General features: G+C 36.1%; 1 protein-coding gene across 8 annotated transcripts in view; it reads right to left on the bottom strand.

Moving 5' to 3' along the window:
• lama2 (laminin, alpha 2) overlaps positions 1 to 23,489 on the bottom strand; it is a 203,708-nt gene extending 180,219 nt beyond the window's left edge. For 5 of the 8 annotated variants that reach the window (XM_088626879.1, XM_088626882.1, XM_088626883.1 and 2 more), the window contains exon 1: positions 23,337 to 23,489. In XM_088626879.1, the coding sequence (XP_088483005.1) occupies positions 23,337 to 23,403 (67 nt within the window). In that variant the 5' untranslated portion in view covers positions 23,404 to 23,489. The remainder of the gene's footprint in view (positions 1 to 23,336) is intronic. The other 3 variants (XM_088626884.1, XM_088626885.1, XM_088626887.1) reach the window with 1 other exon arrangement.
• Positions 23,490 to 23,800: the final 311 nt, after the last annotated feature.

The raw sequence follows: 23,800 nt of genomic DNA, 5'->3' as shown, positions 1-23,800 counted from the left end.
CACAAAATATCATCACAGCTATCACTGAGGAAATCATTTAATGTTTCAGTTTGCCAATAAAGCCAGAGGGTTTAAAAAAAGTGCAAATCTAATGTCACTACGATTAACCAGAACGAAAAAAGGATTGCTCAAATGATACAGAAGCCGCAGGTAAAGATGATAACACTGGTGTTCAACCCAAGATGTTGGAGTAACTTGCTGTTTTTATAGTCCCGCCAATCGGCTAGATATAAGGAATAAATCTAGATGCCAGACTGTTAATAGTCAGTATACGCCAGTAGGACTTCTGTGCAAGTACTACAACAATGCCATAATCCCAGTGCAGGAGGAAGGTATTATTTTAAGTTGTTGAGCAATTATCTTTGCTGGGCAAAGTCCATATAGCCAGAGCACCTGAAGAATCCACAGTGGTGCCAATACATGCGATAGAGAGCTGTACCTTCAGAACAATCTACATCATGTAGAAACTTAGAATTCAACAGATGCAACAATCAACATCCAACAAACCAAATTAAAAACCATAGAGGAAAAGTAATGATAAGGGACACAGCAGCATATACTGGCAGAGAAGTGGAAACCAAAACGCACACAGTAGATTCTCAAACCAGAACCGGAAAATCTATTTCAAACATTAAAAAACATTGCTTTCCAAATTAATTTATACTTTGCATCTTCATAACTTAATTATTCAATAACTAAAAATCTTCACAATCAGAAGCTTTCAATACAGTAATTACATAATTAGCAGATCCGTACTATAATCATATTAATGCCATTGTTTTTTTGTTGTACGTATGCTCTTAGAATGCAGTGTGAAAGCAGGCTGCAAATCAGTTACGAATCCTGATTGAGGACATATGCCAAAGTGTTTTTACAATAAAGGCCTTCAGGAAGGTAGATCCAGCAGCAAAAAATATTTCCCTTCTATCCTTACGGACCTTTAGTGAGCAAAATACACCAGAATTAAGATTGTTTATCCGTATTTAACATTCTAACCTTAAACACCTTCTGCATGGAAGCAGTGACTGAATTTAACACAAGATGGCCCACTTTTAGGAAAGAGAAGCATACTATCAAAAACAGTGACAGATACCTTTAAAGTGTCCTATAGCTCTTGATGCATAAAAAGCCATAGTGAAGACTGTTCTGATTCATCATCACTACAGTATAAACATAGAGCATGAAAGTAAGGATTTCAAAAGGAAATGTTGTACGGTGCAGTCAGTACATACTGTATATGTGATTTAACACAGCTGCAATTATTTTAAATTTAGTTTTGAAGAACAAAGGGCTTTAATTTTTTTTCCCTGAAATGTATTCCAGCTGACATTAGTATCGCAATGAATTGGAATTTCATTTGGATGGGTTTTACTGTTACATAAAAATACAAGGGGAATGAAAGAGAGGTATGAAAGTGTTGAAAGCTAATAAATAACAAATTCTCTTTGATCAGATCATATTACAATTACAAAGAAGTCACCTGTGTCAGATTGATAGCAATAGAATTTTCAGTGAATTCTGTATTTAACTACTAAGAGCGAAATGGGATCGATGGGCAAAATGTCATCCTTTTGTTTGTAAACTTTCTTATGTTCCACGTTGTGTTGTGTTTCTTTTCTTCTCTTTTCAGCATGGAATGAACCTTCACTTGTTCCTTTGTAGCCTACGCATGCTGACGCAGCCACCTACTTAAACTTAATATTGTTCTAAATTCTCATGTTTATGAGTCCAAGACTCAAACATATTTCACTTTGACTGTAGTCTAATTCTGCTATTATCTGACTGGCTGTAAATTGTTACTGTATAGCAGTATAACTGTATAGCAATCTAATGTTACAAGACATAAGACATTATATAATACATGTATTATGGGATATAATGTATTATAAGATATAAGACATTATAAGACATATTTTGTCCTATGCCAAATACTAAAATGAATGACCCTGGACAAAATGTGTACTGTTATGGGTCCCAGTACTGTACTCAAAAAATGTGGCATAAATAATTTTCTAGGATTTGTTTGTAATGAAATTATTTGTTTCTCATTGTCTCCATCTCACACATCAGATCACACTGTGAAAAAGACAGAGGGGAAACATTTCTATTTAACGAGTAAAATGTGTACCACTACCTTTAGACTTCCAGGTCAAGAACGTCAGTGTAATTATATCAACGGGGTTCAATATAGATCAGTATAGGATGTAGGATTGTAACAGTGAACTATTAAATGCACAAACTCATGTTAAAAGTTAATTAAAGAAATTCTAATAAAGTCCTTGGAAGTGGTTCTTTTAAATGCATTGCATTTTTATTTTAAATGTTTTTATTATGGTTATTTATTGAATTTACGCACATTTACATTTCCAATGCATCTTATTGATTTTTAACACTTTATTAGCTGTTTCTCCACTTGGGTTCCTTTAATGACTTATAGCTGGCAGCAAACTAATTGAATTATTGATAAGAACACAACGCAGCACAGGTTGTGGTCATTTTATGTTAGTTACAGACCTCTGTTCTTATTTTTTTATTGTTTTAATTACAGTACATTGACCACAATGCACTGAACACTTTCAGTGGTTTCAAAACAAGTACAAAACATGTCTGATGGATGGAAACCCTGACTAGAATCTGTCAGGGACAGCTGAAATGACTGCTCTAAAGAGTGCTGTAAAGGGTGAAGCCTATCGACTTCCATCCATTTGCTAACTGTTTTTTCCAGTACAGGGTCATGGAGGAGCTGGAGTCCACACCGGCAAGCAACAGATGGGAAACACCAGTCCATTGAGGGTGCACACAGACACAAACACGCACACACTCACCCCAGAGTCAATTAACCGGCCAGTATGTCTTTGGACTGTGGGAGGAAACCCCTGTGAATACAAACTCCATGCTGACAGCACCCCCATGTCTGAAATTCAGCCCAGGGCTTAATGGCTGCAATGCTGATCACCGAGCTGCCCAGCCTTTAAACACTTTTTCCACATGTTCAACTCTGAAACATTCTGAAGCTACAGAAAATATGACCACAGAGAGATTCATTTGGATCCCCCTTGAAAAAAAATATATATAGTATATTCGATTAAATGAATTCAATTTTATTTTCGCATTTATAAAAAGAGATGGACAAAAATTGATCATACTTTCCATACAACAGAAGTAACATTTTAATCCTCTTGAGAAACTAGATGACTACCTTTCAAATACTTAACATGCTGGGATAGACAGAGAGCCAAAATTCAAACTTTGACCCCAATGATCTCATTCAGTTTATTTGTCTTCCAGAGAATCCCACCAGAATGTGGATGGAGATCATTATAAATGTTTGTTTTCCTAGTTTTATGTTCCTTTTTAATGTGTACTTAATATTTTTGGCATTAAATTAAAAATAACAATATACCTCCTGACGTAATAAATAAATTAAAAAAATAAATACATTTTAGTTATGGGATTTGTGTAGAGGAAGCTGGTAGAAAGGTTTACATGAATGTTACTGGAGTTAACACAAATGAATATTTCATCTGTAGACAGCTGAACGTAGAGGGTTCAGTTAGGACTCCAGGTACATTTGACAAACCTTTTCATTAAATATGTGAGCTAATACCAAATCTTTTTTGCCAAAATGTGCTGTAGTGTGTAATGACTGTGATTCCATCAAAAATTGTATTAATCATGTACCTGCATTTCATTTTCTACAGACTGCCATACTCTTCAATGATCACTGTGATTTATGGGTTATGCAATAGGGTTTGCTATAAATCTTTTTATAGCCATTTTGATCAGTACAAGAACGATTTGCTTCCATGTTGGTCCATGCTTCATTTGAATTTTGGTCTGGGAAATGAACGGCATAAACAATACAAAGCATATTCAAGGGCAGAATATGACAATCTTGGATATACTGTAGGTTAAAAAGATTAGGTTAATTTACAGAGACAATATAATTTCATAATTTACACATTTATAATACTCCCAGGAACTTAAATGATTAGTAATTAACACACAAAGCAAGCTGAAACTGAATTACTTATAGAGAAACAAGTTTCTGAAACTGATGCTCTGTTTTTAAGAATTCCCAACTCCTATTGAAATGCAATGAGGTAAGCTTAGTAGGGGAGAGAAAAGAAGAGTGAAACCAGCTTAAACACTCTGTGGGAGATGAGTAGGACAGTGTTGAAAACATCAGATGGCAATGCACTCAGAAAGTTGCATGACAGATGTCCAAGAACACAGGTAGCAAAACTAATATAGAGGGATATTTTGTTTAAAAAGTATGAAGCAATATGACTGCAAAAGATCCTCTTTTTGCATTTGTTATTAAGAGTATTAACATGTTTTCTGTGCAGAAATTTGATGTACTGTATATATTCTAGCGTATAGTCATTTTTAATGTTATATTGGTTTTTCAGCCAGATCTGAGTGACCCTGTGATTTTATTTGCCAGTGTGTGGGAAACATGCGGGTCTGGTACTTCAGCTGGTGTTGCAGCGCTAATCCTTCGGAGCATGCATTGCTATGAAATAGCATGGCTCCACACACACTGTATCAACCAGTTGTGAATTAATATGATAGGCTCTCCAAAGCTTTAATTAATGCGCCCTGTAGTGGACCATTACATAGTGCAGTCATAAAATGTGATTGCCAATCCAGGAGATTAAGTAAGTGTTAAGTAAAATGGACAATTTTTGTGTACAATTAAATCAAAATTACAAAGAAGATGTAAACAAATAAGCTGTTTATTTAATAAACATATTCAGAGTGCTGTGTAATTACTTTTAAAATTTATTTTAAAAATCTGTATAATTAACAGTGATTTTGGTATAATGGTATAGCCATTTAATTTTCCTGCTGATTTAGACATAGGCAATGTCAGTGATGCCTGTATGGGCTAAACAGTGCTTCCTCGGGTGCAGTATTACTTTCGCAAATCAAAATCAACTTGATTGTAGCAGAATACAAGTCAAGAACTTTTCTTGTCATAACTTAAAAATGGACTCATAGACACCCTGTGCAGGACGTTATTTCTCTTATCACTTTTCATATGCATTGCATCTATTTAACCATGAGACTGAATTTTTTGCCTCCTATTAAACCTGGTTTACAGCGTTTTCAAATTTGTTCTTGACATTTTTTCCTAGCAAAAGGTCAACCTTTTCATTGCAAGATTACATTGGTAAAATTACTTGATACTAAAAAACAATTACAACAATTTTCTATCTTAATTTTATTGGATCACAATGAGCTTCTGTAAATTAGATGCATCACTGCAGTGTATCTGATAGAAGTGTACAAAGGAAAACACAAAGAGTAAAAGTAAAAAGAAAAAAATCACAATGTTTACACTTCAAAGCCCTCTCCTTTATTTTTACTTTTCAATGTGGAACTATTCTCTACTTGGTCTTTTGCAGCTCCAACACAGACAGAGATCCTTGATTCATGCATATTGTTATTATTTGCAAATGATACCCATTGTTTTAGATTGTTTTCAGTAAGGCTTGAGTAGTGCAAACAAGATGTGAAGTGCAAATGCAGCCGAACTATGATATATTGATAGACCATAACAATATATAAAAACATAGAAAAGGAATAAACATCCACTTCTACAACTATTACTATTGATCTTTGGTAACAGCTGAGACCTATTGTACAAGTCAAGCATGATTCCATTTTCTTCTATGAAAAAAAAACATTTCTCCACTGCTCTTGGACCACACAACATTGTTTATTTTTTTCTTTACTACCATAATTAGCAAGCTCAGAGTCAGTACAACATAGTGAATAAGACTCTGGTCTCATAGGTGGTGGGTTGTAGGTTCATGTCCCCACTGCAGACAATGCTGTTATAGTGTGAGTGAAGTACTTTACCCCAGTTGCTGCAGTCCCTTGATGGACTGGACTCCTGATCAGGGGGAAGAATCATGTGCTCCCTCATTCGCTTCATGCAACAAAAACTTGCATAAACTCCTGCCCTAATGAGCTACTATAGCTCAGATGTTTCTTATTTATTTAAACTATGTTTAAAAATCTCCTTTTGAGATCATAAAAACACTACATTATATGCATCTTCGATGGAGACCAATGAGGTGGCTCAGTCAATGAGGTTCCTACAACATTTGGAATAGGAGTTTGGAGGACACGTGTGTCTCATGTTGTCAATTTTTTTCTTATCGTTTTCATGTAAGGAAACTCTCATTACATCTTTGACAGCGTCAAATGGGCTATTTCTAGATAAAGGTAAAGAATGGGAGTGATGTCTACGTGAAACTATTACAGTCACATCACCAAGTGTGTTTGGTTTGTGTGTGAACTATGCAGGCTCAGATAAGACGCAAATTGAATCCCAATGTGAAAGGGTGGACAGCAGTTCTTGTCCTGAGTCACATTCCCCAGAAGGAAATATGGAATGGCCTGACATCCTCAGTCACCTGACCAATTTTGTGTACTAAAATTGATTGAGTAATATTTAAAAACAGGAAGCTGAAGAAGACCATTGAACTCTGTTATCTGATTGTACCAAAAGGGTAAGGGAGAAAAGTAAGCAACTGACTGAAGATCCCAGGGACATGAAAAAGTGAGCTTCTTTTGGAAAGGTCTAGGAGAGAGACTTGTATTTTGGAGCTGGTAAGCAGGTTAATAGTCCAGCTGTATTAACAGAGAGGAACTGAAGAAGCCTAGTTGAAACTCAAAAGAAGAATGTGGGTTTTGCTTGATTTTTCTTTGTTATAAAAGTGCGAATCGAGCCCGAACTCTTTTTACATCTGTGCTGGAGTAGTTTTTATGTGCAAAAGCTTTACATTGGATGAGATCCTCAGATCAACTGGATACTAATTACAAAACAAGTTACATAGGCCAAATAGCTACTGATCATTTATAACGTTTTCAATGTTCTCATGTGATTTTAAAAATGTACTGTGGTAAAAAACTGAAGGTGCAAAAAATAAAGATACAATAGCATAATATAACATTATCCCATACAATAAATCATGTTTAAACAAAATCTCTTATATAACTCCAAGTAAAAAGTGGCCTAATTTTTATAATTTAAACATAATAACCTGGAAAATCCCCAAGTAATACAAACCAAAGCTTTTTGGTTATGGTCTGCATAACCCATTTCCTTCTGAGTTTAGCATTTAGTAAACCTTTCCTCTGTAGAGATTAAGCCCATTATCCCTTTCATAAATCAAACATTTAACAGCATTTCCTGATACTGACTGTAGTACTTCCAGCATATTTTAGACCTATTTTCTGAGATGTTTAGAAGTTTTAGATTCAGGTTCTGTTCTTTTTTCATATCCTTTAGCTCCCACACTCAACGTTTGGGTTCCATCTGTTAAGCTAATAGACAACAGTGAGGGAGTGTAAAATGGAAGAAATGAAAACACTTTTGGTTCAGTTTTCCCATTTTAGAAAGCTGTTTAAGATGAAGGTGTTTATTTAATTTCTGAAGAATAGTAAGAAAATTAGCTTTATTGAATAATATTAAATGGTGAGGCAATACTTCAATCAAGAACCATGAATCTGTACTGTATATGAAGTGCATTCTTAAAATATTGAACATTACTACCCAAGAAATATTAAATTAATTATTTTATTTAAACTAATCAGATTTTAGCCCATAACTATATTAAAAAGAATAATGCAATTCTACATTTTAGTGTAATTTAATATATCAATAATTTTAGTGATACATTTCTTTATTTTTAAACACATATCATGAAGTGTATAATATTTCTAATAGTTGTATGTACATTCTGAATAAGCGAACATATCTATAAATGGCTGACCTATAACCATTTCCTCAATCCTAGTTGTGCTGAGAATCTGACAGCACATACTGTATCAAGTGGGATCCACACATGCATCATTTCTTTCAGTAGGATCTAACCAGTTCCAGCATGACCTTTTAAAGCATCTGTTTCTCTTTTCATTTTCTCCATCCTTTTACTCTTTCCTGTTCCTTTTTAACATAGAAATATGAGCAGAAAACCCGTTTTTGAGTTAGAGGATCTGTGGAGTCCTCTGCTTAGCACATTTATTTGTAGCAGGGCAGCTGAGAGGTAGGAAGGTCTGATGAAATCCTTTCTGCCCACATATTAGTATTATTTGAAAACAAAACTTCAAGCTTGGTGGTGTAACTGGCAGATGTATTTGTCCTGGAAAATTATGTTTTCAGATGAGCATGATGAGATTGGGCAAAGCTTCCGTTTTCATAAAAGTTCTTGGCTACATGGAATATAGCCCTCTTATCTCCTATGAAGTAACATATTCTGTCCTACACATATGCATTCTTTTACACATTGTTTGTTTTAATTTAAGGTACAAAGTCAAAACATGTATTGAAATATGTGTTAAAAAGCAGGATGAGTACTGTTTTTCAGAGCATGCACAGTATTATGTTTCTTCCAAGAAAAGCATGCACCTCCTGAGTACTGTACATCTGTATTTTCAATTACAAAATGTTTTAAAGCATGCCCCCCTTTTTCCCTTGCCTTGCAGCCAAAATAATTCAACCGCTTTACAACAGTCAAGCAGCAGTTCAGATGTGTATGCTAATCCTGCTTCGTAACACTGTGACTGGCCTTCATGGGATTGAATTTTGATCAGCAGAACTGACTCCTGCCTGGTGCAATCATAAGACAACATTGGTCAATACTGAGCAATGGAATCATATTGTTTGTACCGTACTGCTTGAGTTCTACAAGGCAATTATTCACTCGTTAACTTGCCAGTAATGAAAAAGGATAGTTTATACATTATACAGACGGGACTCTACATCAGGGTTGGGGATCAGAAAGTCACGACCTTAGCAAAGCAGTGGTTTGAATAAGAACAATGAAAATATGCAGAGTTCAGGAACTCAAGAGCAGAAACTTTGATCATGCAACTTAAAGAAGGAGGCTCTTTCCATAGGAATACATGGAATAATGTTGGTTTAAGGACTGTAAAATTGCCCCAAGAAAAACATCGTTCTTGTGTCCTGTGATTTTCCATAAATTTGTGACAATGCCCTTTGGGCTGCATGGTATCCTGCTACACTTCAGAGACTGATAGACAGGATTTTGCATCCACATCAGAAGTACACAGCAGCTTATCTAAATACTGTCATTTACAGTCCTGACTGCAGCAGCCACTTGAAACAGGATGCAAAAGTATATGGCATTAATACAGGAGATTAATGTCACAGGGCTTATTCCAAGACAATGTATTTAGAGTACCTCTTGGAGGGTGATGGGGTGGATGTAGATGTTTGCATCTGTTAAAGGATGAAGTTGCTGTCATTGCTGCCTTCCCTACAGTATGTTTGTCTAAAAGGATTTTTGGGGCAGTCTGGGGGTTCGCAAGCTATTACTGAAGACTTATTCCAACTTCTTTATTAATAACCGCAGCCTTAACTAACTGGACTAACAAAAAAGGTACCCCAGGGTCAAACTGCCTTCTAGGACATTGGGAACCTCCTATGTCGGGACCTGATCTTATGTTGCCCAGAGTTTTCTCTCCTGTTTATTCTACAAACGGACATCTCAGGAGTAACACTGGGAGTAGTATTGTCCCAGGAAATCTAGGATGTGGAATAGCCTGCTGTTTTCCTTAGTAAAAAGCTAATAGAACAAGAAACGAAATCCATCCATCCATCTTCTAACCACTTCATCCAATTCAGGATCACGGGGAAACTGGAACCTGTCCCGGTAAACAACAGGTGCAAAGCATGACACATCCTGCTCAGGATGCCAGTCCATCAGAGGGCACACACTCACTCCATGGCCAATTTTCCCAGAAGCCACTTAACCTACTAGCATGTCTTTGGACTGCGGGAGGAATCTGGAGCACCTGGAGGAACCCCCTGTGAACATGAGGAGAACGTTCCACGAAGACAGCACCCCAGGTTTGAAATTGAACCCAGAGTCTGTACTACCCAAAAGAAATACACTAGAAAATTAATGTTAACCTATAAATTGGGCGACCGAGGCACTTTGTTATTACCTATTAGGGCGCTCATTTACCTCAGTAACAGATCGTGCTGAAGTGGCTTCACCAGTTCAAAGACTCTAACTAAAGGGCAGCTAGGTGGTACCTAGTATTTCAGGCATTCCAGTACCGGGTACAGCCCAGACAGGGCATCGCATCAATGTTGACTTCCTTGTGTGGATTCTTGTAATCAATCAGGATCCAAATGGATCCAGGACCCATTATGGGGGGGGGGAACTGTGACAGGCAGTCACCTTATCTCAGTTTAGTTATTAATTCACTGATAATTGTTTAAATTCCTATCTGTTTAAATTCCAGCTGTCTGATTAGCTGGACTGAAGGTGTGTGAAGTAGCCCTAGAGAAGGAGCTGGTCCCACAGAAGGACTCCTGAAGTGACCCACAAAGAGTAACTGGACTGACGGACTGTCCGAAGACTACAAGCCACACAAGTTGGTCTGTGTTGTTCTTGTTTTCTTGCTTAAAAAAATAATAGAAGAGTGCTAAACCTCTATCATTTTGCTCAAAATAAAACTTTGGTTCTTATTGTTTCTAACCAGCTGGTCACAACATATGCATAGGGGATGTACGCAGGATAAGGATCTGACCTTTCTCACATGATTTCGTTTACGAACTCTGTAAATCATACAAAGTTTAAAGGTTTAAACACGATTTAAGTACTACTCTGTGAGTACCAGGTTAAATGCCCTTTAATACTGTAGACACATAGTTTTGTTTTAATTATTAATCTGCGATTAACTTATCTAGTGTTCAATATAGTGTACACGGATGAAAAAAAGAAATGCAACATTTTCTGAAATGAGAATACTATAGTTATAGCTTATGTACTTTGATAAAAAGTTGTCCATTTGTTTTAAGTCCTCTGACCAGCAATACAGCTTGTGCAGTGAGGCATTGCAACTTGCCAATCACACGAAAGCTCGTTAGGTGCACTTTCACCTTTTTCAAGTCCAGGTGGAGCAATGCCTGCTCAGGTCACCTTTACAAACAGCTTAATTCAAAGCTTAGGTCACTGCAAGAAAAAGGCCACACTTAGTCAGTTTTCTGTGCATTCCATAACGTCTCGAATGTCATCAGAAGCAAGGGAGAGGGATATTGGCATGCTGCGGCAGGTATGTCATGTGCAAGCGTTGCCAGACACTATGGGGTGAGCCGCTCCACTGTGTCCCGACTGCAGAGAAGGTTTCAGCAGACCAGCAGGACAGATGACCATCCAAGATCCAGTCGCCCTCAAGTGACCACACCAGAGCAGGACCTACACATCAGACTTGTCCATCTGAGAGATCTTTTCAGATGTGCCATCCATATTGCTGCTGAAACTGCCAGCAGACACAATGCCCGCATCAGTGACAGGACAGTGAGGCTCCATGCTGCTGGCCCTATAGCAAGGCAACCTGTCAGAGGCCCTCTGCTCACACCTCCTAGACAACACACCCGACTGGCTTGGGCCAGACAGAGGCTGCAATGGACTTGTCAGCAGTGGCATCAAGTCCTCTTCACGGATGAGTCACTCTTCAGCCTGTTCCACGCAGATGGGAGGGCCAGAGTGTGGAGGAGGAGGTGTTGCGCTTCTTTTTTCCATCAGTATATTTATATTTATAGCCTCTCAAATTTAATCAAAACTTACTTTTAAAACAATCGATGACAATAATGACAAAATCTAATTTTAATCCTGCTTAATATCTTAAGTAAAAATGAATCACATTTAAAATAAAAGCTTTGTGACATTATTTTGAAAAGTGTGTAATTTCCTTTTTCTAGTGAAAATAACAAATACTGTGAAACATGTGCTTGATACCTATAGCACAGTACACATTACAAATCTGTTAAAAGCTCATTCCACTTCCCTGTGTACTTTGTTTCCAATATATCAGTGGTAAATGCCTACAACAGACGTTTCAGTAAACCCTTATTTGCTGTTACAGCAATATTCTTAATGTGAAGCAATTGGAAATCACATTAAAATAAACCCTGAGGTAGGAGTTGGCTGATGTAAGAGGCCCTAGAATACAAATCACAAGAGAAACAAAGAGCCATGAGTTTCTTGTCTATCATTTTGCTTTAAAACATCTCCCAGATGTCAGTACACTTAAGTATTCATTTATGCAATTAATCATCTCTTTAAGCTAAATGCATTCACTGAGTCTTAAAACTTTTGCCATTGATCCTTGTTTTCACTTTTTTTTGGCCAGTGTTTCTGGTATAACCTTATAAAAACATATTTTTGAATATAATTAAGCACACAGTGAAAGGTTCTAGTGCACTTTTGTCAGCCAAAGGCTCCTGGTGAAGAAGCCGGTGCACCAGCTGTATTCTCTCAAGTGTCAAATCCTACATCCACACACCACAGGCTCTTAAAGAGACATAAACCTCACATAAACATGAGCATTAACAGTGCTTCAGCTATGTATTATTAAGTGCCCTGAGATACAAACATATGGTTTTAGACTTAATTAGTTATTGGTAGAGGGGGAATTAATACTTTTAAAATCACACGTTTGTGTTTTCGAAGGAGTTTTTCTAAACAAATACTTGACACACAAAACAACTACACACGGTTTATGACAGGTAGATATAAAGTGAATGCCTTTAACTTTTTTAGTTTTTAAAATAAAAGAAATATGGTAATTTTACCTTGTAAACCAGAACATGGTTTAAAAGCTTTTATAGTAACACTCTAGCAGTCAGTTTCTATTCAGCTGCAATGATGCATATCCTCTAGTTAATACATAAACTATGCTCTAATGCTTTTATATAGATTTATGCGTGCATCACATGACAATATCAAGACAGAGTATATAAGAGACAGTTAAAAGAATTAGACTCTCATACATGTTTTGTACTCTTTTAAGTGAGAGGGTAGAGGCAGTACTGTGCTCTTGTACCTTAAATGGTAGAATGATCAACACAACAGTAGCTCCCTCATCGAGAAGCACAGGAAGTGCCTATGACCCCCACTTTTGGACTATGGAAAAAGACACAACTGACATTCACTAAAACAAACCAATAACCACTCTACATGCACTGAACAAGCTAGTGAATGGTGAGCACATGAAACGTCAGTGTGTCCGCAATTCATGTCACTCCGCAAGCCAGCAAGAATTATACCTTCTGCCTCAAGGTGGTACAATGCCACCACCATTCAAACAGGCTCATTTGCAGAACTATAAGTAGCATCTCTTCACAACAACCAGTAAAACCCATGTCCCAGGTTACAGTTGGTGTGAAGTGAAGGGGTGCCCACTGGCACCAAGATTACAAAGTACAAAGAAAATAAACTTTTATCATTTTAGCTTTCATTGCAATTATTATATGCTTTAATACGTGTGCATGCAGTCCACCTTTTTGACATAGATATGAATGAACCATTTTACACAGTGCTCACTTTCTCCTTTTTCTTTATTTATTTCATCATCATCATTTTCAATTACGCTTATCAATTCAGGGTCACGGTGGCCCAGAGCCTGTCACAAGAAGCATTGGGAACAAGGCAGGATACACCCTGGGTAGAACACCAGTCCATCACAGGGTACACACAGCCAAGAACATGCCACATAGATACCATCCTTCTTTATTCATTCGTTATTCTTTATCCATCTACTAAAACATTCGGACCATTGCTTTCTATTTCAGATTTTTTAGTCTGCTATTAAAATATGCTTATGCTGCTGTGATCCATTCTCTACTAAAAATATATAAATATATAATTTTTTCCTATTCCATTAATTTGACTATTGAATAACTTTGACCAATAACCACACAAAATTGGAATGAGCATCTCTGTGTACTGCAATATTGTGATTGGTGGAAGACCTAATTAATATTTGTACCCTTAATTCATTGCTGCTGCTACTCTTAACAGTCTCCCCATCATTAAAGTGTGTTTGTTCTAAGATCTATCCTGTCCCAATTTGCTTCTTAACATCTTCAGTCTCATTCCTTCATAGTGTGCTGTCCTGTAATTGTAAACCTTTCTTTTGGCCTCAACCTGTACAGTTCCAAAATATACTTCAAAGAATTCTGTGTTATCATTGCAGTTCCCTAATGGAACTCTCACCTCTGTTTTCCTCACTCGATCTTGATTGCTGGGAAACACTAGATCAATACAGACATTCCCTCGAGTCGATGTTCTCAGAAACCCAGTAAGGAAGCAATCATTAATCATGTTTCCCATTTCAGGTTAAGCTGCTGACAGCTCTGTTATTTTTTTCACTATATATTTTTTTCCATAATCTACATAAAGAAAATTAAAATCTCCTGTGAGATTCTTCTTTATGTACTGTATGAAGTGATGAGTTCATTATATAAGGATGCATTATGCAGTAAATAATAATGGAATGAGGTGGTCCGTAGCATACTCCAATGTGAATAGTTTTTATTAGTGTAACCCATATAGATCCTGAGTCTCTTCCACCTTTCTTGTCTAGTCCAAATGCTGTGTATCCTCTAAAATTCTATTTGACACCATGTTAACCAACATTCCAATTATAATGTAATTACTTACTAATGCACTGGCTTTTATTTGTTGCATTTTATTTCTAATACTCCTGACTATTAAGAACTCAATTGAGTAGTTACTTTGTGTTCTCTTTGTGTTTCTACTGCATGTTCAGTACTGTATATCTAGTGATATACATCCTAAGGGCCAGGACACATGCTTCAAAATGGTGGCTCTGAAACTGAGCCAGGGAGTCAGGTAGTTAGAGACAACCCAATAAGAGACAATGGAGGAACATGATGAATCCAAGAGTTTAATTCAGATCCTCTCATTCATTTTTCAACAGCATGACCCCGTACTGTAGTCCCATAATCCTTTGTGTAAAGTGCCTCCTGTTCTCAAGTTTTAAATGCATTTCCACATAGTTTCCACTTGCAGCCTCTGTTCATATTTAGGTATAATCAATTAATTAACTGGTTTGTGTTTCAAAAGTTCATTGTGTAAGTTTTGTCAAAGCTTTTGGGGATTTATGAATATTAAACCAGATTCTGTCATAGTCTTTTCTGTCTAAAACAGAAAGAAGATTTAGTTCTGTTAGCCTGTCAGTGTAGAACCTTCCTTTACTTCCAGGAATGTATCTGCGTGCTCTTTTCTTGTCTGGTTCAAAACCAGCAATGCTTTTGTATAATCTAATGACTAAAGTAGTATACAGCATTGTAAATAAAGCATTAGTAGTACAATATATATTTTTTAAATGTACAATTCCTTAATATAGTATTTATAATCCCTTGTATCAAGTATAATCCCTTGATTTAAATACTATACATGTATTTACTGTATATATAATGTACTGTTTACCTTTTTTATTGTTTGGCAAACAGAATGACCTGGCATGTCCTTTCACTTTTTACAGTGCTGGAACAGGGGTCCGAAGGCAGGTGCAAAGGCATTGGCCAATTTCACCAGAGCATACATCAGGAAAGTCAGTAATCTGAGCCTCACTAGTCAGTGTATACAGCATATGAAAAAATTTAAAGGGCCAAAATAGGTTTATTGTGTAACAAAAATTTATGGAAAATGAATATATCTTGCTCACTGAAGTATTTACCCCTCTGTATCAATACTTTCAATAGATTCACCTTTTGCAACAATACTGTAAGTTTTGAGTCCTCTTGGATATGTTTGTATCAGTTTTGCACATCTGGATTTCAGGTGTTTTTTGCCCATATTTCCTTTCATATTTGCTGAAGCTTTGTCAAGTTGGATATGGAGCATCATTGAGCAGCAATCTTTAAGTCTTTCCACAAATTTTCAATGGAATTCTAGTCAGGGTTTTGTCTGGGTCTGGGTCACTCAAAACATCTGTCTTCTTATACTCTAGTGTCTCTTTGTTTCCTTGGCATCATTGTCCTCTTGGAATGTAAATCTGCACCCAAATCGAAGTTTTTTTTAACCATGTTCTCCTCAAAGACTTGCCAAAATGTAGATCCATTCATTGTTCCCTCTATTCTAACACATCCCCCAGTCCTTGATGCAAAAATGATGCTGCCACCACCATGTTTCATGGTAGGGATGGTATTCTACTGGTGATGAGCTGTGTTTCTTATGTCACAGTCATAGCACTTTGTTATCAGGTCAAAGAGTTCAATTTCTGTTTCATCAGACCAGGGAATCTTTTTCCACATGGTCTCACGTTCAGCTACATGCCTTCTTGTAAACTCTAGTGGCATTTAATCAGGACTAGCTTCTGTCTCTCCCATAGAGGCTACAGAGCTTGTTGTCCTCCAGATGGGTTCTCCTTCAATCTCACCTGTGGAACTTTGTAGTTCTGTCAGAATAGCTTTGGTTTCAGTCAATTCTCTATCCAATGTTTTGCTAGAGACTGGGTGGTTCTGTATTCTACCCATTTCCTAATTATGTCCACGTCTTTTCTTCTGGGAACTTTCAACACTTTAGATATTTCCATACCCTAGATATAACAACTCAACCACAAAATTGTACAGGCAGCTCCTTGGTCTTCACGAAAGGGTTACAACTCTGAAATGCAATATCCACTGAGGGACCTTGTACAGACAGGTGAATTTCTTATGCAATCATGTCAGCCAATTGTACTGACCACAGGTGTACTCCATTCAGGTTTTAGAGTTATCTTACCAGGAGATTACATGCACCTGGCCTCAATTTGGAGTGTGATAGCAAATGAATACTTATCAAATCGAGACATTTCAGTGTTTTCTTTTAAATTCAATATCAAACATTATATATAATACATATTATAGAATTTTTACGATTTGACATTATAGAACAATTTATGAATACCAGTGACAACAAAATCACATGTAAATATATGTATATGTGAGTAAGCAACATAACAAATTATGAACAAATCCAAGGTGGGTAAATACTTTCAGAAGGATTGTAGTGTGGTATGTGTCCTTGAAGAGCTGTCCTTTAGCAGACTGCGGTCTTACTAAAGGTGGAAACCTTCATTAGCATTAAAAACATCACCAGGAAATAGAAAATCCCCTCTACCTGTTACATCTAATCCAATCATGGATCAGTCACATCCCTGGGGACAGACTGGGATCCCCCTCCCAGAACACCAACAAAATTGTAAACCAAGAAGAATATGTGCCAAGGAAATCCTTTGAAAAAGTGAGTTAAGTGGATTTGGTGTCAGAGAGTCCTGATCCCTCTCCAGCAATACCATCCCAGGTTGTCTTGGGCTACCAAAGACAGCATCATCCTCTGAAACAAGCAGGGATAGAAAGAGCAAGGATCTGTAGGTCCTGGGTTGAGACATTCCTCTCTTGCAGTAGGCAGGCGAGCAGTTGTCCCTGCATCTCAGCTGTCAGGCAGTCAATGCATTATGAGAGGATAACTGTCGACCCCTTGCTTCAGCAAGAGTTTTGAAGGGTGCAGCATGGGAAGGTTAGTGTCTGCACCAATGGTCCAATGGTCCCTTAGGGAGAGTAATAGCCCCATGACCATAGATGGAGGTATATGGTGACCTGAGGAGTTTCCTTGGAGGTCCTAGGTACTATTAGACAATGTTATAACAGGTTACTTTGACAACTGCTGACACATGCACCACCCTAAGTCCATCACTGCAAGTATGTTACTTTAGGGTTTTTTATGTTTTAAGTGGTCTTTCTTCCTTCTGACACCCTCTTGGATGTTAGTTCTTTCATGATGTTCCTCTACATGAACAATACTCTACAAGACTACGTGATCCAATTTCTTCTTGGTTGCTCTTCACTTAACTTTTCTCACACATCACTAGAACATGTCACTAATTCTTCACTCTTTCTTCATTAGTCACTCAGCACTTCACATGTCTGTCCCATTTAATAGGTCCTCTCCAATTAATAGTTAGCTATCTCATTAAGATACCATTCACTACCTCATAATGATCATTGGGGTATCAAAATGGAGGAACAGCTTCTGAAAAAAACTTCAGGGTCCTTCATTAATGATTGATGTTTACAAATCTACACATTCGAAACAGAATCATGGTGATCCGAGACCTGGAGTTCAACCCAAGACTAAAGCTACACTGGAGTGGCATGAGACTAAGAAAGTTGAGGTCCTTGATTGGCCTAGTTTAAAGTTTTAGAAATTGATATTTAAGAAACCAATATATTTCTGTACTTCCCCTTTAGTTTTTGCTGACATTTACTTACTTATCTTACCCCTGGAAGTCTTCAGCTTGACCATTCAGGTTTTTAATAAAATATTAAGTTTAAGAAAAAATGTGTATGCGTCAGTTTGCAGTTTTACAAAATGGAGCACCAAGGGAAGGGTCTGAATAATTTTGCAAGGCAGTGCATGAACCCAGATAACTCTGGATATACATCTTGATGAATGACTTTGTGTTTTCTTTGTGCATCAATACACTTCTCCACTTTTTGTAGTGCAAGATTATAATATTCGCCTTCAAATATATTGTATTCAAAGGAAACTTGTTCTATATGCTATTTCAGAGCAGAGTGACATAACCAAGACAACTAGAAGAAATGATTAATGTGTTAGGAGCTGTTTACAATTCATGAAAATTCTTTTTTTCAGAAATAGTTGTGTGAAAGCAAACTATTTATGTCTGTAACAGAATGTACAGACCTTTCAGTTTGTTCAACCCCTGTCAGTTCTATATACCTTATGATATATTTTGAACTAACTTACACTACCAAATAATAATAAAAAGTTTGGATTGTTCAAATTCTTAAAGTAATGTTTATAAGATTGTGACTCATGCACACACAGAAGACAGTTAACTTAGAGATCAGTGTACCATTGGGGAGAAACCAGGAGAGGGATGTGCTCTGGAATGCAGAGTTAGCAAATGAACGTAGCAAATGGAATTGAAAACCCTCACACTTCCCGGTGGAAAAAGACTTGCAGAGATTGTTGGCGGGTTCGCTGAATTATTTGAGATTGGCAGTCACATCCCAGTTAATGAACAACAGAACATCTAATAAGGAGAGGAAAACATGCAGCAGATGGAGGTGGCAGGATTGGTGGCTGAAGAAACCGAGCGAGATCAATTTTAAACCATGTTACTAAAAATAACTTTACAACTTTAACTAAAGATTTTATGATCAATATTTTAAATTGCCTTTTTCAAATGCAAGCCTTTCTGTCAAGACTTCAAAGGAAACAGGTGCCTGGTGATGAATTGTGCATGCTGATTCACCAGTGAGATTCCATTTCAGCTGAACTTTGGACTTAGAAAGATCGTTTTTTTATCATCTTTGAAAAGATTCCACACACATTTCATATGTCTCCTTTCTAGGCACTCCAGACAGGTTAAATTGTGGATATTCAAGTAATTCAGTGAGAATAATAACGTCTTTTACCCTTTTCAATCGTGAAATTTCAATCAACTGCTAATCAAATACCAAGCCTTACCGATTGCACCTTATCAACAGTTTTGAGAAGTGGAAGTGTGGCTTTCTGCAGTTTAGGAATTTAAAGACATAGTCTTGGTTCTTTAGTTGCACTTGATCTTATTTTCACATTAATAATTTGAGGAGCATAATGATTTAACTGTTAGTCTACAAAAACAAATCAGTCATCAGGGGCATATTTCAAAATAAATAATCTCATAGGATCAAAGCTCCATAAGATGAATGTAGCTAACACAATGTCTTACCACAAGATCATCCAAAAAGCAATGACCTCTATACTGTGAACCAGAAATAACATCTGCTCCAGCTTCTTCTACAGCTGCACCACCGCTAGTGGCATGCGCAGCACAGTGTGACACTGTGCAAAGGTCATTCGGATCATGAGAGAACATCTATTTTTTTTCTAAACATCTAGTTAAGCTGTGTCAATGATAGAAAAATGAACATAAAAAAGGACAGTACCAAGTTTTAAAGTTACATTTTAACATTATATTTAACAAACAGCATATTCTTTCCAAACAGTGGGTAGAACACGTGCTTAGTATGAAAAAGTGCCTAATGAATGACATGGAAGCCCATTTAGAAATTTACAACAGAAGACACCCCTTTCAACAAAGGTTGTAGAAGTATGGAACAAGCTTTCTATTCTTTCTGTTGAGGCTGCTACACTGGATTCTTCCAAGAAACAGTTGAAGGAGAACCTTTACCTTCTAGCAACCACATGATTTCCTTTCTTATGCTCATTTGATCAGCATGGTATATACAGTATTTAAACCAAAAATTCCAAAATTCTCCTTTTTGAAACAAAAGTTTACATGACCAGAATTAATTGATTGTATTTGCATACTCTTTCCTAAGCACACTGTTTTGTGAACATTTTTACTTACCAGATCTTTTTAGAGAAATAAGACCAAATATTTCTTTTCTTGAGGTTCTTGCTTACAGCAAGACATCAACAACAAAGAGGTTTTTCATGTTTCATTTAGCCACAGGTTTTGATATCTTTGTCTTCTTATCAACATTCATCCCATATGTATTTTATCTCAGATGAAACACAATTGGGTTGAAGGGATTTTGCTTGGCTATATATTATTTTGAAGTGTACGTTCATCTGATGTTATTGAGTTTTCCAGTGTCTTCAAGACACTAATTTTTAAATTATTTTTGAAAGGACTAACAGCATGTGCTTCTATATTTAGAAAAGATAAAGCACGTCCTGTACATTAAACATCAACAGTGCTTTAACCATTTCTGTAGCACGATTCTACTTTCCATTCACATTTAGTAGGTTCAATGAGTTCCAGTTTTATGACAAACATAACACACTTTGGGCAAAGAAAACCTATTAATAAATTCTGACAATTTGTCAAGTCTACAGTCAATATGCCTACAGCTCTGCCCCCAAGAATTCCAGGTTTTTAATACATATCTCTTAACTCAAGCTATTTATTGCTACCACTAAAGCTGTATTTTTCTGCAAAGCATTTGTTTAAGAACATTCTGTTTGAAACAGCATCTTTCAAACAAAATGTCAGCTTCTGACGCTTCTTGACATTGCACACAATAGAGCTTATATTTTGTCAATTTTTTAGTAAACACTAAATCTTCATAATGATGTGATGTTTGATGTGTGAAAGGTTTTAAATATTTTGAGTTGTTCGAGTCTTTTCACAAATTTTTCCCTTTTTGTCCACAGAAACACAATTCTATAGTGATCTTCATTATTAACATTTAACATTCCTCATTTTAAGGTAACAGTTCAACCTGATGGATCTATATTAAATAGCATCAGGAGCAGTCATTTAGATTTATGGATCTATAGAACTGAACAAATAATGTTAATGACAAGAAATAGATGACTTCGAATCAGTTATATTTGATTGGTAAAGATGATGGATCAGCTACTATAGCACTTCATGTTGGCTGCTCATACGGTATATAGCTTAGAATTAGTTGTTTGATCACACTTTTGAAGTTCTTGATCAATGTAATTAAGATTACTAAATGACAATGTAATGTAAGATTACTCTCCCAAAGTAACCAATTTAAATAAATGTATCATAACAGAACAAAATGTTAGAGGAAGATTTGAATAAACTGTTGTTGCTTATAACCACTATATACTGTAATGCCTAACTGTGTATAAAATGTCTAAGACTTTATTCACACAGATTGTATTTTTGGCATGATTCCACTGGTGTTAACTCTAAAAAATTTAAAACTGCCAACAATAATGTTTTTGAAATTAAACAAAAACATACAAAGTTGAAGATTCAAAATGTTGTTTGCAAACTGGTTTGAAGCAAATATAATCAAACTAACAATATACAATGCCAAATTGAAAGAGTTTTGTTATGTACAGTGCTGCTTCTTTATTCAGATAAACAAATGTTCATTATTTTATTAAGAAACTAACAGCATGAATTTAGATTCAGATTCATGAAAAAAGTTACATTATTTTTTTTCATATCTCAATATTTCTTATTACATCTTTACATGTCTGTTTATTAAAATACAATACTGGGGATTTCTGAAACCGACACATGTAGTACAACCCTTTACCTCTGTTTCTTGTATCTGTATTTAGATGTTGTCCAAAATGACAGTGTCTTCTGCTTACACCTATCTAAAATTAGTTCTGAGCAGCTGCTTTGCATTCCTTGATCACACAAAAGTAGCACCTGTTAATGGGTATATGTGGTATACAGTATGTCACTTTATGAGGGCAGAAGCCTGGGAAGACTTAGACTGATAAGTTCCTGGAGATTTATTATCCTGTACGTTGTTTATTGTGTCCATTCTGTTGCTTAATCACAAACCATTTCCTTTGTAAAATTTGTTTACATTAGCTTACAGAATAATATGAAGTCATTTCTGGTCTATAACACTATATTAACAAATCTGTTGAACAGGGGAATGTTATTTGTTCTGTTTGGTTTGTTATTCTTTGACAAATTAAAAAAGTGCCCAGTAATATACAAATAGAGCACATTAACTGATCATTCTGAAAAACAATTATAGATATTTCAGTCATTTGATGACTCATGTAGCCCTAATAATTACTTAATATGCAACACCTAACAAGGACAGCAGTGTAATAATATGGGAGAACACAGTGACAGGAAGGTCAAGTAAAAGTAGAGACAAACTATTGTATAAATGAGGAATGATCATGAACATTGTATACATTAAGTTTCATAAGAAGGCATCAGCAATTAATAGGTATTTGGGGTATTGTATATACTCTAACTTTCTATTACAAACAAAAATAAAAGCAATAACAATGTAAATTACTCAGTTCTACTACAATACCTGCTACAGATTGTGATGAGTATTTTTAACCTCTATTACTCTATTACTATAGATGTCTTATCAAAATGTTCTTTTCACAGGATAGCTATCATCAACTAAATGCACGTGTATCTAATAGGAATGCACTGTACTCATATACATGTGGGTAAAATGTGTGTATTTTCAGAAGAACTCTAGTCTACATTTGTATTCTTCAGTGAAAATGAAGCTTACTTTTAAACTAGCAAATTCAAATAAAGTTCATTTTAATTACAGAGGTATTCACTAATGGGCAAGGGGTCAGCATTAACCTGGATCAAGTTCCATGACTTCTTCAAGTTAGGCTAATATCACATTGAACTGATGTTTATTTCAACATCAGCTTAAAAGTACCAATTCTAATATATAACCAACATAAATCGGTGATTACAAAACTAGAGGGTTCAAAACAAAATAGAAAGCATAATGTAAATATTTAAATTAAGTCAGAATAGTCTAAATCGAATTTCTTGTCAGCCGCAGTTTGCTTTTTGCACTTTAGTTATATATAAATAAATGCAGCATACCTATTTAGAATACGTTTTAAAAATATTAGAGAAGAGTGCTTCCAGAAAAAAAAAGTCTGTTCTAAGACATCAAAGACATTTTGTACCGCAAGGAGACGTTAGTTTTGAAGTAAAGCGATTACATTGGTAAATGTTCCACTCACCCCTTTGCTGAGCTCGAATGTATTGCCATAGCAACGCTATGAGTGCAAAAAACGAAACACTTTTCATTTTGAGTTTTACACCTTCTTCATCACAGCACAGTTCTGTCTGACGGACACACTTTTGTGCGTCGGACTAAGTGCTTTCAAATTGTGTGGAATGTCAATGGAGACCTCATTTCAAGTTCAGTGAAAACGCTCCCCCTATCTTTAAGGAGAGGGGTGCCAAAGCAGTGAACAAATATTTTTTTTATGTATTTGTTGACAATAGTTTTAAAGTATAAGAGGTTTTCTGTTGTAAAAATTCAACTATGTAGTATGAGGAAATGATTAAAAACAATCTAAAAATAGAAACTACAATAATAAGTTATAGTAAGTATAGTAAGTTTAGGATTACATCCTGCTATTTCAATTCCTAAAATGTGCAAGTGAATTTTCAAAAATAGATCAAAAACATATATGTATAC

The sequence above is a fragment of the Lepisosteus platostomus genome, chromosome 3 (assembly GCF_059453375.1).
Source record: "Lepisosteus platostomus isolate fLepPlt1 chromosome 3, fLepPlt1.hap1, whole genome shotgun sequence".
In the NCBI taxonomy this organism is placed as follows: Eukaryota; Metazoa; Chordata; class Actinopteri; order Semionotiformes; family Lepisosteidae; genus Lepisosteus; species Lepisosteus platostomus.
Note: the sequence above shows the minus strand (reverse complement) of the source record. Positions and strands in the feature narration are given on the sequence as shown.